Raw genomic sequence first — 14,828 nt, 5'->3', positions numbered from 1 at the left:
TCCCACAATTTCATTTATATGTAGAATCCAAAGAATAAAATAAATTAACAAACAGAATTGAAACAGAGTCACAGGTACAGAGAATAGACTGATGGTTTCCAGACGGGAGAGGGGTTGGAAAACTGGGTAAAGGAGGTGAGATATTAAGAAGTACAAACTGGCAGTTACGGAATAGTTGTGGGGATATAAAGTTCAGTGTAGGAAATATAGTCGATCATATTGCAATAACTGTACTTGGTACCAGTTGGGCTACTAGAAATATTGAGGGAAACACTATGTAAAGTATATGTCTAACCACTAAGCGGCACACCTGAAACTAACACAAAATAATACTGAATGCAAACTGCAATTAAAAATGCATTTAAAAAAATCATAATACAGCAGTGCTCCCTACAGGGGGGACTTTAAAGAGCTCATTCCTCCCTGGGTGTGCCACACGTTCCAGTAGGAACACTCAAACACGCATGTGGACACACCCACACACACGTGCACATTGACTCAAGCGAAGTCATTATGGGATAAAAAAAATGAAGTCGGTTGTTTTATAACCACCAGTACTCAGCTACTGGGAGGAGGAACCAGTGCCCCAGTGCTCCGATCCCTGGAGGCTTCCAGCTTCTGCGGAAGTGTGCGGAAGGGCCAGCGCTAAGCCTGCGACTGGAAGCCTGGCCAGCAGGCAGCAGCCAGCACTTCCTGACAGTCACAGAGCACCTGACAGTTCCCTTAACTTTAGTTCTACCGTATGTTGCTGTATACAGTGTGCACATTTTTGCCCAAATTTTTGAGGGAAAAATATGGATGTGCAATATACATAGGTAGTACCTGAAATACCTTGTATCTGTTCTTGTGTTTTGTAATTATGTGTTACATAAAATTTCTTGTACCATAATATGTTTAAAAAATGCTAAAATTTCTTTATAATACAAAAAGTATCTAAACATAAATAAACAAAAAAAATGAATTAACAAATGAAAACAAAAAGATTTTTTTCCCCTGAAAGTTTGGGACAAAAACATGGGCGCATACTATGCACGAAAGTGTATTACATTCAGCAAAATACAGTGATTCACTGTGGAGCCCTGGGTATTTGCAATTCACCAATCACTCCTCACTTTTCACCTCGTTATAGAACTATTTTCTTCCTTTGTGAACAAGGGGTCCATTTTCTTCTGGATTCTGAAGATTTCCCCAATTTCCTGAGGTGATTTAAAATTCTGAACACATGTTTTACCTCCTACATTGTACTCAGCACAAGCGAATTTTAGATATCACCAAATGTGAAGTTGAATTACTAACATGACTTCAAGGAACCAGGGCCACTGCTAAGACTTCAATATCTTGTGGCAGCATAGTCTAGAGTGGTGGCTGTCAATCAGGGATGATTTTGACCCCCCCCAGGAGCATTAGGAATTTTCTAAAGACATTCCACAACTGAAAACTTCCTTACGGAATTAGATATGAAGCTCCACCTTCCATGTGGCCCGTGTCAAGTGGCTGTGTGTCTGCCACACCTGTGAGCCATGGGAAAGGCCACGAGTATGTAAGACATGAGGGTTAAGAAATGGGGACCCCTTCAACACCACATTTTCTGTAATGAAGGTGCAGTACATACACCTCCATTTCATTACCTATGAAATGCCAGTACATTACTAAGACTTAACCAGAACAGGCAAGATTTAAACTTTTGAAGATATATTACAGGGGCTACATCCTTATTCATCACCTTCGCCAGACAGGTGTTCAAAGAGCATGGATTTTAAGCAAATGAACAGATTTGTTGGATCATCTGCCCATTCATATTTATGAAGCACCTGGGTATATATAAGTGCTCTTCAAGGGCATTTATAGATGAGCGTGATACTCCAACTTTGGTCTTCAGTTAGCCGACAAGTGCTTCTTTTCTTGTGAAAGAAGCACTTGAACAGTCGGATCACATTACTTCTCAGCCCTTTCACTCTCCACTGCAATTGGGTGTGCTGCAAATGATTCATGAGGAAAATCCACATATTTATGCAGGCAGCCGGCAGCTTGTGGGGAAGGGTTTAAGGCAAGCAGGGAATTTTGTGTGGAAATCAATTTTTTGCGGAAGTCGGTGTATTATGGACATTCAAGCAAGAGAAATTCCAGAGAGAAATTAACTGCTCAAGTCAGCCAGCTCCTTGAGGTGTGCATCTATAGTTACTAGAAAAAAGAGTGAGTTAACCCTTCAGGCAGCTCTTAAATATACATGAGCTATTGAGTAGGGAGAGTGAGAGAATTGAAATTGGGCCTTTAAACACAGAACTCCTTACAAAATTGATTCACAAACCAGAACAAATTCACCTCAAATTAAATGGGTGTTTCCAAAGCATTCGTCTTCAGGATTTTCCCATGGGCTATCCTAAACAAGAGTCTGGCCATAGGAAATTTCCAATACCACCATAGACACGGGGCACTCCAGTGCTCCAGAAGAGAACCGGCCCTCACTGTTTGAGAGCAAAGACTCTGCAGTCTGAGGCTGACGCAGGTTATGTGTACTGCAGAGATGGAGCTTCTGGGAATATAACAAGGAATCCTGAGGAGTCAGAGATGCAGATGCTGGGGTTGCCAGGGGAAGACAGCTGGAAGTGGGGTGCTCTAAGAGCTACAGGTCATGCATGTAGAGCCACCTCCAAACTGTCTTTGGAAAGCACAACACAGGCCTTTCTAAGGTTTATACAGAAGAATACCACAAGTTCCCTGAAGACTCAGGAATATCACGCTTGAGTCCTCACTAGCAAGAAAGCACAGAGCTCAGGTTTTGCTTCTCCCTGGATTTAGTTCCACTAAAGCCTGGGCAGGGAAGCAAGCAGATTGGTTGTGGCTATAAACACTACAAAGGAACAGCACATTTGAAATCCCCTTTACCATACAAGGTTGATAAGTGAGTTAGCTGTAAAGATGACTGACTGGAAGTCAAGCAAAATTCCATGCACTGTGGGTATGTGTTTGGTCCTAGGCTCTGGGTCAGGGAAACTCGGAAATAATAACCAACACAAACCATTGCAGAGACTTAAGGATCAACTTTGTTTCATCACTGCCTGCTGCCAGGCCAGAGAGTTCAAGGTCAGACTCATGTATGTGGGAGAGACACTTTAGGCTTTTGGGGGGTTTTGCCCAGGCATTAGGTTTATGTCATCTTCTTCAAATATAAAAAAAGGGCATTGATTTAGTTAAAGCATTGTCCCATTGTCGATTTCTTGATTTTGCTGTTTCTCTATGGTGATGACTATGGTTACATTATCAGTTGGGGAAAGTAGGGGAAGATCACACAGGAATGATATGTTATATTTTTACACCTTTTTCTGAGCCTAAAATTATCTCAGAAAAAGTTTAAAAAAGAAAATCCTAATTAATGACAGCAATACAGTAGCTTTTAAAAAATATTTTGTCAGATTGTAAAAAAACTAAAAAGTAAGGCAGGAGAATGGGGGTAAAAAACCTACCCACACACAAGACTTGACCACATTCCCTTACGTTTGATTCTAAACCCCTCACACAGATGAATATGTCACCACCTATAAAACAGTGCCTCAGAACAAGAAGTGCCTTTCTGGTGAATATCAGAACAACCTTAGAAAAAGTAGTATTTTTCTACTACATCTTCTGTTCCACATATCACACACACACACACACACACACACACACACACATACATCATTGTTATCGTCGCCTCCTTATTATACCTTTGGGATTAAAGCGTATTTCTAAAATATATTTTCAAAGTACTCTCTCTATTGTCCACATAGGGCACAATTAAAAACACTAACTTACTGTTTGCTCAATGGCTGCAATGACCTTCAGCCCTAAGGGTCAACTGAAGTTCATAATTTATAGGATTTGCCATGTATGGCCAGTATCAGCTATGTCCTTGGGAACAGCACATCCCAGACAAGGGAATACAGAAGAGGCAGCATAGCAGAATGCCAGTGGCACAGCTGATAATTTGAACTGCACTCCACAAAATTTAACACTGAGAGGTAAGTCCCACAGCATTTAAATGCTACCACAGATTAAACATCTTATTTTTCAGACTGATGTCTAATAAGATTAAACATCTTATTTTTCAGTCATCAAAATGACTGTGGGATCTTGGAATCTATTCCTTACTTTTCTCTTTTTTCTCCCCTCATTCTTTGGTTAAGGAATTATACCTACATTCATTAATCAACTCATTCATTATATTCAATGATTTTGTATTGGGAAACTACTGTGTTTCAGACTTTGTGTTGGGGTCTAAAAGCTAATAACTAATAGAAAGAGAACTACAGAACTTTAAGTCACTGAAGAAAATGTCAGCAACACAACTAATGATTATACTTAATGAATCTACACTACTGGCTGAAATGAAAGCTTCCTTCTCAAAACATGTGCATTATACATTTTTCTAAAATTTTGTAAAGTGGACATAAGAGGAAGAAAGTAAAGAGATGAAACTGGAAGTCATTTAATGGGGAACAAACAGCTTGTTTTGAACTCAGTTTTCCAGCTGCTGACTGGGCACTGTTTCTCAGGGCTGGCGGCACAGGCCCAGGCGACCCATCTGCTTCTGGGCTGGCCCCCTGCCCCTCTGCACCCGCAGACCTATAGCCAGCTTGGTTACTCTTGGGGTTGACTAGTGGCCAAGACAGCTGCCCAGGAGACCACATGCTACTCGATGAAGAAAAATCAAACAGACAGCACCTGGACATTCAATACGGATTTAGGTACATTCTAGTCTCATGCGGGAAGATGAGCTGGGCAACCCTGAGGGTCAATTTACCTCTAGATATTTCAGTGCAATCAAGGTTCTGTTACCCAAAACAGTCTCCAGAAACATAGTTCTTTAGGCCCCAAAGCTCACTGGCATAGCTGCATAACTAGCCCTATAATTACCAACAAGTCAAATGCCACTGTCATTGTTCTGTGTCTGGTTTGGTTTCCTTCGACCCACGCAGTCAGTCCTGCCTCCTTTCTCACTGGCATGTTGGCTGCGCCCACTAGGCACCCAGAATGGTGTGTAAGCACTTGGGGAAAAGGTAATTAAGAGTCTGGAGGAGGGCTGTGGAGATAACCATGACTTTTGTTAGGGGCGATTCAGCTAGAAGTAATTAGAAACAGATGACAGGAGAGAGACAGAGATGTTCCCTCCCTCAGTTCTGCAGAAACCTGGCCTGCCTGTGATGGTACACTAGGTGCTCAGAGGAGCGTCCTACACAGGGGAACGTCCTTGGGGTAAAATCACTGGAAAGGGGAGACTGAACAACAGCCTTCCCACTACTCTGATGTGATTCCTCATTCACAGACCTATGGCTAAACTGTACCAAAAAAATTAATTTCTTAAAGTGTTTAGAAAGAAATTTACCAAAGAAAAGTAATGTGAAGTCATACTAAATAATAATAAAAAATCAAGGCCATCAGAATATACTTCATTCATCCTGGAATCTGATATAACTCATACACCCCCTAACTTTATTGGCCCTCACTTTTGAACATTCTTGAAGGGCAACAATATGACCACATTAATATAGTAAGATATTAAAGATTTAATAGGTAATTAATATTGGAATTGAGACAAAAATTGGCACCACAGTGGATAGTTCAGGAAAATATTTTAGTTTGTATTAAGTGAGCAGAAAAGAATCGGCATCTACTATGTTTGCTCCATATGGATATTGCTTCAAAGAGCATTCATGGGATTTCTGAGAAATGATTACATTTATCCTAAAGCACCTCTTGAACACAAAATCATAGTTTCTCAACACCAGTGCACAGCAAGTAAACACTTCTCACCACGCCACTGATGCTGCCACTCCAAGTAACTTCTGGAGTGAAGTGTACGCCCTCGTAGGTCTGACCTTCCCAGTGAAGGAAGACCTTACCTCTATGGCATTGGAGGGGTCACGGACATAGACTCCAGATGGTGTCAGCACTTCAGGACTAGAGAGGCCCTCAGCACCAGAAACACCAATGATCACATTGTTTCTTATTACGTTTCCTTGTTCTGACCCACCTAATTTAAGAAAAGAAATGAAAGCCAAAAGATTTACAGACACAATTAAAATTATACAATTCAATATTCTTATTTCTACTAACATCCATCATAATTCACATAATGCACATACATGTATATGTACACAAAACATTTATTATATTCAACAAATTTAAGATCTCTAACATTCTTTCATCAGGCCTGTCTATAAATTATAGGACAACTTAAATGGACTGTAATATATTGAAAACCAGTTTACACATTTACCATTTTTTCTTCCAGGAGTAGCCTCCCCAGGGGTGTATTGTGTCTCCATGTATGTACCTGAGAAGAAAAGATCACGTTACTTCGGCACATTTCAAGCAACCCAGGAAAACAAGGGACATCAAAAACCATTTCTTCTTTGGGGTGTGGCTGGACTTGATTTTGTTTTTGTGCTTTTTATCTATGAAGCAAAGAGATGCTGATTATATGGGCTTTTGAGTTCTAGAGTATCATGGATCAAAAGTTTAAGTTTAAAGAACAAAGAAACAGATCGACTATTTTACCTCATAGCAAGAGTCTAAGTGCCTGCCTCCCCATTTAAACGCCACACACCCGGTCTCAACTCCAGACCCAGTCCCAGCTATTCAAATGGGCCACCAGCTGTCTATGTGCCTCTCTCTTCCCCTGAAAGACCTGAAATGCCCTGGAGGAACAGGCTGGAGAGCACCTGGGACCCTCACGCCCAAACCACAAAGATTTGGAGCAGAAGAAAATAAAAGCATGGGTCACGCCACAGAGAGAAAGAGGTTAGCCACTTAGATTGCATCAACAGAGAGCAGCCCCACAGATGCACAGCCCCAGAGACGCCCTTTTTTCTAGTCCTAGGCATCCGGGCTTCCCATGTCATTTTGTGAATCTGGATTTACAAACTTATTTTGCATGAATTGAGTACTTTATCTATAAGGCACTAATAAACAAATATTCTAGTTCTTTCCCTTACACTACAGTAGACGTCAGGAGCAGGCAGATCACAACATCCAAGCCCTGATGGCTAAATTCCTCCTGCAGGTCTTTTTCCTTGCCTAGTTAATGTCTATTCCATATGCAGTAATTGTTTTCTCCTAAGATAATATTGTTAGGGTTCCTTTCTGAATTTCTGCCCCGGGGGGTTCCGAAAACATTTCCCTTACATGAGTAAAAGTGAGAATAAAGAAAATGAGTCCCCCATCTGTTGGTTTGACTGACCTGTAGCCGTCCTCTTTCAGTCAAAAGATTTTTCTGCATCTGATCACTTTTTTTTTCTTTTTGTCCAAAGCTCTTTGCCTTTTAGAGGTAGAATATGTTTTAAAGCAAATTTATATGATCCATATTTTCCCACTAAACAGTTTCCCTCTCAGGATTAGACCTTTTAGAGTTTTTAATTTTTAACAGATTGTTCTTAAATGAAACATGCACATTTTCCCACTAAAGATATGACAGAGTTCATTTAAATATAAAACACAATTGAACAAATACAGTTATAGTCTTATTTTCAGTGAAAACTTCTGATATGCTTTTTTATTCTGATACAACCAAAGACCCTTTGTTCATTAATTAATTCATTGCTTTCAACAAATACACCTACAATGTACTGGTTAATGTGCAGAATGCTAAGGAAACAACATTCATGTGACATCTAATGGTACAAAGAGACATTAATCTGATTACCTGAGACAGGATATATAATCTTTAATCAGTGCATAATGACTGGTGCTAAAAGAGCTTAAACATAATCTTCCAGGGGGCAAAGCCTGTGCAAAGGCCCTGAGGCAGCAGAAAGTGTGTTCTTTTGAAAAAATTTAAATAAAAGAGGTCAGTGTAGCTTGAGCGGAGGAAGAGAGAGAAAAAGAGCAAGACAAGTTTACAAAGGTTAATGGAGGCAAAACCAGGGAGGGAGTCTTTTCAGCTAGGTTAAAGATTTTGGATCGTATTCTAAGGAATAAGAAACTCTTAAAGGGTTTTAAGAAGAGATGTTATATAATGCAATTTGAGATTTTAAGGATAATTCTGGGTTCTGCAATGAGAATGAACTTGAGGAAAAAACGAGTGGATACAAGTGACCAATCACAAGATTCTGAAACACAAGCTTCTTGAGCAAACTACAGGAGCAGCTAAAAACAGAATTCAAGATTTTTAAATCCTCGTCCAGCATCCACATTTGACATTTCATGACATGGTTCAAAGACCTACTTATGGGACTTTGAATCACTGTGAAAATTGCTGATGGTAAATTTTAAAACTGCCCATTGTATATTCATTAACCTGAACTAAAATGTCAGCTTTAAATGATCGCTGCTTTTCTCTGGTAAAGCTTAGTTAGCCAATCACTAATAACTGAATTTAAATTTAGAACTTTTAACTACAGCTTATTTCTAATGAGCAAAAGCTGAAGTTTTTATAAATTGGAAATTTAAGTTCTGGGATAATTATTTTTGAAAAACTGTGTGTCTTACTCAAGAATACCCAAATTAAACAAGCTGGTTTCACTTACCCACCAGTAGCGCATGGCCTAAAATGCTGTAGAACACATTACTGTCCACCTTCAGGCCCGCAGCCCTGGACATGCTGAGGCCTCTACTGAAGGAGTCCCTCACTGTGCAGCCCTGCATGTAGGAATCTGCGTAGAAAAGGGTAAGGTAAGAATTAGAAGGGCATCTTGAGGGCTCCTCAGATCTTGATCTCTTTGGAGATCATTTCCAAAGCAAGCTATCATATAACCTAGAACATTCTCCCACATAGTGATAAAACTCAGGAAATGAGGATTTGGAATCAGAAATCAAATTTAAAAAATGGGCAACTCAGACCAACTCGTCTCAACAGTACCAACAACAAGCAGGGTAGACTCCAAGGGTCAAATGTTGAAAAAAAAAACATGAGGCAGAGATAGTATGGCCAAACCACAGAAGACTGCACAGTTGTCAAGATTCCCAAGTAGCCATCAGCTGTCTGTTAAGTCTCATCACAGTGTGGTAGACGGCAGCTGGAGAGAAGTTAAGGGCGATGTGAAAGAGCACTGTTTATGAACCAACCCTGATCTTTGAAAACTGCATCTGGCCTGAGGAGATGTGCTCATTATTTCTTGAACTGGGCAATACTTGCTAGGCAATAATATTAATTTTTGGCCTAAGATTACCAGAGAATCTTTTTTTAAAAGAATTAAATTTATACGGGGAGCATTGGTGAATAACAGTATATAATTTTCTAGTGTACAGTATTATAATTCCACATCAGCAGAGCTGGAGGTTGACCTGAGGCTCACGACTCTCCCATGTGTAAGTGGTGGGTTTATGAAGCTGAAGGGGAAGTGCCCATACTCTGGTAAGGGAACTGGCACTTAGAAAAACCATCACACTTGCTCCATGTACTTTATAACCCCCAACTCCACCAATGTGGACGGGCTCAACAATGAATAACTATTACACATATCAGGAATCATGCATTGTGCTGGAGATACACAGATGATTAAACCAAGTAAATTCTCCACTTGCATATCTTCAGTCTGATGGAGGAAAGTCACATCAAAATAATAAGAAAATGTCATCTGGATAATTAAATTACAAACCCTGGAAAAGAAGTGTTGTCTCATTTCCAGGTAGTGAGGGATATTTTATTGATGTCAAATGTTTTGAGTATTGGAGAAGTTACTTTGGCTTATGGAATAATTTGACTTTTAAATTGGGACTCTCCACAAAATCCTCGACTGAAATGTCTCCCTAAGTGGATGACGTCCCCATTCCCTTTGAGCTCAGCTCCCCTGCTACCCGATACTCTCACATCACTCACCAGCAAGTTAACCCATCCATATGCCCTTACATAGGAAACTGTGCCTGCTGCAGACTTTTCCTGACTCCAAATCACCACAGTATCACTACATTGTAACAACCAAAAAGTACTAATGTGTTTATAGAGCTATTATGGGTTAAATTCAGGGATTGGTAAATATTGAAAAGTACGGGGCACCGAAGATTCCAGCACCTTCTAACTCTAGTGGTTGGGGCAATTGGCTACTGGGTCAGGAGGTCCTTGAAGGCATGAAATAAGGAAAGGCCTTTGGTGAGCATGCCAGAAGTTCATAACTTCTGGGTTAATATGTTGGTCCCCTCCTAAAACACACATTTGCATTTTAACAGAGACCTACAAGGGATAATGTATTAACTTGGTGGTTTTCAAACTTTTTTTAAATCACTGAACCCATTTTCAAATAAAACCTAATATATAGAAATGGATTCATGTGGCAGCTACTCTGATGCAGAAGTTAGAGAAGGTGGATTAAGTTAATTTTCGAGTAAAGGAGGGTTTTAATTATGTTCAGTTGGTAACTCATAGGTGACTGCTATCCTCGTTTCAGTGGTGCTGGCCCCCTCATCAAATATTCTGTGTTACTATGAGCACCAGGAGGCCAAAACTAACAAACAAATGAACACAAAAAGAGATGAGTGCAAACATACTCCTCATTCTCATGCACTAGAGAAAGCCATGTTAGGAACCACATCGCTAAGCGAATGTGAAAAATAAATGAGTAAGGTGGAAGAGATAATGGAACTTTAGAATAAATTGACATGCTTGGTATATAGTTGATTTGAAATGAGAAAAAAGTGCTGCAGTTGGCTAGCCAGGATTCTGCCTTCAATGACCTCAAAAATTTCTTCATCATTATCTCTTGAAATTTTAGCATTTCTCTAAGCTCAACTGAACCGCTAAGTGCATCCTGATGTCCTTGGTCAGGGGCCACCCTCAGAGCCTCTCCCTTTCCAAGAAAGGCAAAGTGCAAATGTGTGAATATTGGAGGTGCTGACGGACAGGGAGGATAACTCAGAAATGACCCTTCTATCCTCTTATTTAGTACCTGGACCCCAACTTCCACTCCCCATGTGTCAGCTTCTGGCATTGGGTCCTCCTGTGACCAACCCTTCAACTGTGGTTTCAGAACCTTTATCAGTACACATGATCAGAGTCTTCTTTTCTGATTCTAATGTTGTTTTTCACATAGTGATTCCCACCTTTATTTGATGTTTCCTGCTCCCTATCTCCTCAGCTCTGGCCAAGATCAGCACATTCTGCCTGCCCCGCATTCCCAGGAAAAGTGCCTGATTCTCAGCCCATTCTTCCCATTTTTCTAGGCAGAGGATTCCTCTGAGTCAGAACAACTTCACAGAGAATTGCCCTTTGCTGTGCTGGACTGCCACAGCATTGGTTGTTTGTACCATCCAATGTCAATTTGCCTGTAGTCACAGGATTACAACATGGACTGTGTGGCTCACTCCACATCTATTGTATGTACAGTGATGTTTCTCAAACTATATTACTTGGACCACTTGTTCCAGAATCATAAGACTTACTTATCAAACATTCAGATCCCTAGCCCACCTTAGACCAGAATTGTCTTGGCAGAGTCCATAACTCTGAATTTAATAAGCTCCTCAAGAGATTTTTAAAGCCTACTAAAGTCTGAGAAGCACAGATCTAGAGAACCATTATCCATCTCTGACCCTTCCACACCCAACACATCACCTATCATGACCCTTGGCATGCAACGCCTTGAATATGGAGAAGAAAGAAAAGTGAGAAGCCATGGGCCTGGACCCCTTACCTCTCATAGCTCCCACCAGAGTCAGCGAGCTTAGATGCTTATGGAAGGCTTGACCCAAGTCCCGGAACTGCACTCCCTTCAACTGCACGCAGCTGGGCTCCTTAGGGAAGGACTGAATGATGACTCTGGCCCCCAGGTCCCTGGATCCCAGCATCTTCTCACTCTTGGAATAGAAACAGTGCTGCAAATCACCTGAAACACAGATCGAAGTCAGGGGCCCTGACACAAATATGACATGCTTCTGGGCTGGTCACCCAGTTCGAAAGGCACTGACAGCACAAAAGACAAAGCATCATTCAGTATTTTGCTTAATAATCTTACTTTCCTTTTACTTTGATTCTCCTTGTTTGGATTATTAATTAAAACATCCAATAACTAGGACATGATGTTGTCTTCACTCTATTATTTTCAGAAGCACCCCAACCCCTGCAATCAATCACCTTAATTACTGTCACAAAGAGGCTAACTATAACCCACAAACCCAACCTAAATAGATGCTTATTTCAATCCAAAAGATCCCCTGGAGGGAGTGTGCAATAAAATGACCTTCTCGTGGTTGCTAATTGTAGGGAATGAGATTGTAAGTGCTGAGCGTAATTGTGGCTCTTTTTAGTCTTAAACTGTCCAGTGGGCTTCCCCTTTACTTCGCTGCTTTGTACTTTGGTGACAACAATAATGACACTGAAGAAATGGCAAAGGCCTCCACAGAAGTAATGGAGTAGCCCCCACACTGCTGCCTCCTTCCCAGAGAGGATAGTAGACTGAATGGACATAGTACACACTACAAAGTATTGTCACCTCAAGACCCCAGGACACTTTCTGTTTTTCTTCTTATGTTATTGATTATGCTATTACAGTCATCCCATTCTTTTATACCCTTTACTTCCCTCCACCCTACAACCCCAACCACCAGCAGCCTCCCAATTTAGTTCATGTCCATGGTTCAAACATAGAAGTTCTTTGGTTTCTCTATTTCCTATACTATTCTTAACCTCCCCCTGTCTATTTTGTACCTAAAATTATGCTTCTTATTCCTTGTACCTTTTCCCCCATTCTCCCTCTCCATCTCCCTGCTGATAACTCTCCATGTGATCTCCATTTCTGTGATTCTGTTCCTGTTCTAGTTGTTTGCTTAGTTTGTTTTTGTTTTTGTTTTTTAGGTTTAGTTGTTGATAATTGTGAGTTTGTTGTCATTTTACTGCTCATACTTTTGATCTTCTTTTTCTTAGATAAGTTCCTTTAACATTTCATATAATAAGTGCTTGATGATGATGAACTCTTTAACTTGAAATTGTCTGGGAAGCGCTTTATCTGCTCTTCCATTCTAAATGATAGCTTTGCTGGATAGAGGACTCTTGGATGTGTAGGTCCTCGCCTTTCATGACTTTGAATACTTTTTTTCAGCCCCTTCTTGCTTGTAACGTTCCTTTTCAGAAATCAACTGATAGTATTATGGGAACTCCTTTCTAGGTAACTTTCTCCTATTCTCTTGCTGCTTTTAAGATTCTCTCCTTATAATGTGCCTTGCTGTGTGCTTCCTAGGGTCCAACTTTTTTGGACTCTGAGTTTCCTGGATTTCCTAAAAGTCTACTTCTTTTGCCATGTGGGGGATGTTCTTCATTATTTTCTCAAGTAAGTTTTCAATTTGTTGCTCTTCCTCTTCTTCTCCTGGCACTTTTGCAATTCAGATGCTGGAATGTTTAAAGTTGTCCTAGAGGTTCATTCCTTTTAATTCTTGTTTCTTCATTCTCTTCTGGTTGTTGATTTCTTCCTTTGCTCCGAATTATTTATTTGAGTCCCGGTTTTCTTCCTTTCATTGTTGGTTCTCTGTAATTTTTTTTTATTGCTCTTTGCATAGGCTTCACTTATTCCTCTATCTTGTGACCATACTCAACCATTTCTGTGAGCACCCTGATTACCAGTGTTTTGAACTGTGTATCAGATATGTTGGATATCTCTTCTTTGCTTAGTTGTTTTTCAGGAGTTTTGATCTCTTCTTTCATTTGGGCCATATTTCTTTGTCATGGTGCACCTGTTATGTTGTAAGGAGTGGAACTTTAGATATTCACCAGGGCAGGGCAACCCATGTTGCTGAGTTTTGGTGTTGTATGTGGGGGAGGGGTCCGAGATAGAATGATGCCACTTGCTCGGCTCTCTGCTGGCTTTCAGTCCCTTCTCCCACTACCCACAAGCAAATTGGGTCCTCCTGGTGCTGATTCCCAGGTGGGTGGGTTTGTATATGTTCTAGGACCCTGTGGGTCTCTCCGATGAACTATCCCATGAGGCTGGGAGTTTCTCCTGCCACATCAATCCCCAGAGGTTTGAGGGCTTTCTTTTCCTGTGCTGGAACCCTGGGTCGAGTGGTCTGTCTTGCTCCCCCACTGTTCTCAGTTTATCTGCACTCGAATGTGGGATCACCTTCCACCACTTTGCCCCCCTGGGCCCTCCAGCCATCTCGCCATGCATGCTCTCTGTCCTAGCTGCCTATCTCCGCCCCTCCTACCAGTCTGGATGAAAGTTTCTTCAACTCCTTGGTTGTCAGACTTCCATACAATTCAACTTTCTGGTAGCTCTGGTTGTTGTTTTTTTAAATTTGTTGTTGTCTTTCTTTTGGTTATCCAAGGAGGCACAGTGTATCTACCTATGCCTCCATCTTGGCCAGAAGTCTACAAGACACTTTCAGTTGACACATGGCATGTGGTAGTGTGAATTAAGAAATCATCTCCTGAACTGATTCTTTATTATCCATGTTAACAAACCAAAGAAGATGTGTCACTAATACAAAATGATGTACCATTCCACGATAAATAATCATTGGTAAATTATGAAGTTCAGTCACTTGCTACCAGTAGAGGATGAATATATAAGAGGTAAACAAAGAAGTGTTTTATATGTTTATGATATATCACAATTTTGATTATGTCGATGATCCATAAAATTTTTATGTGGTCAGGCCTTGTATTATTGTAGTTAGCTACCTTCACAGCCCCTCACAAAGAAGAGTTAAGTGACATGTTTTTCATGAAGGTATGAATTCTGTTTATTTTGAGAATTTTGTAGTAAAGTTTAAGAGTTATGCTGAAATCAGGGATTTTTCCCCATTAGAATCTAATAGATTTGGCTTAACTCTAGATGCATAGTGTTGCTTGCAACAATAGCAAATTCAGATGCATAGTCTTACTTGCAACAATAGCAAATTCAGTTTTGTACAATATGATCTGAGAA

The 14,828-nt window shown here is 40.5% G+C and overlaps 1 protein-coding gene across 1 annotated transcript in view; it reads right to left on the bottom strand.

Moving 5' to 3' along the window:
• PKHD1 (PKHD1 ciliary IPT domain containing fibrocystin/polyductin) overlaps nucleotides 1-14,828 on the bottom strand; it is a 461,864-nt gene that overhangs the window by 267,053 nt on the left and 179,983 nt on the right. Inside the window, exons 40-43 of the mRNA XM_053668316.1 lie at nucleotides 11,604-11,795; nucleotides 8,505-8,630; nucleotides 6,257-6,313; nucleotides 5,880-6,010 (exon numbers count right to left, since the gene is read on the bottom strand). Coding sequence (XP_053524291.1) covers nucleotides 5,880-6,010; nucleotides 6,257-6,313; nucleotides 8,505-8,630; nucleotides 11,604-11,795 — 506 coding nt within the window. The remainder of the gene's footprint in view (nucleotides 1-5,879; nucleotides 6,011-6,256; nucleotides 6,314-8,504; nucleotides 8,631-11,603; nucleotides 11,796-14,828) is intronic.

Source organism: Artibeus jamaicensis, unplaced genomic scaffold, assembly GCF_021234435.1.
Source record: "Artibeus jamaicensis isolate MK-2021 breed Jamaican fruit bat unplaced genomic scaffold, CSHL_Jam_final contig_484, whole genome shotgun sequence".
NCBI classification, from domain to species: domain Eukaryota; kingdom Metazoa; phylum Chordata; class Mammalia; order Chiroptera; family Phyllostomidae; genus Artibeus; species Artibeus jamaicensis.
This window is presented reverse-complemented; position numbering and strand designations above follow the sequence as displayed.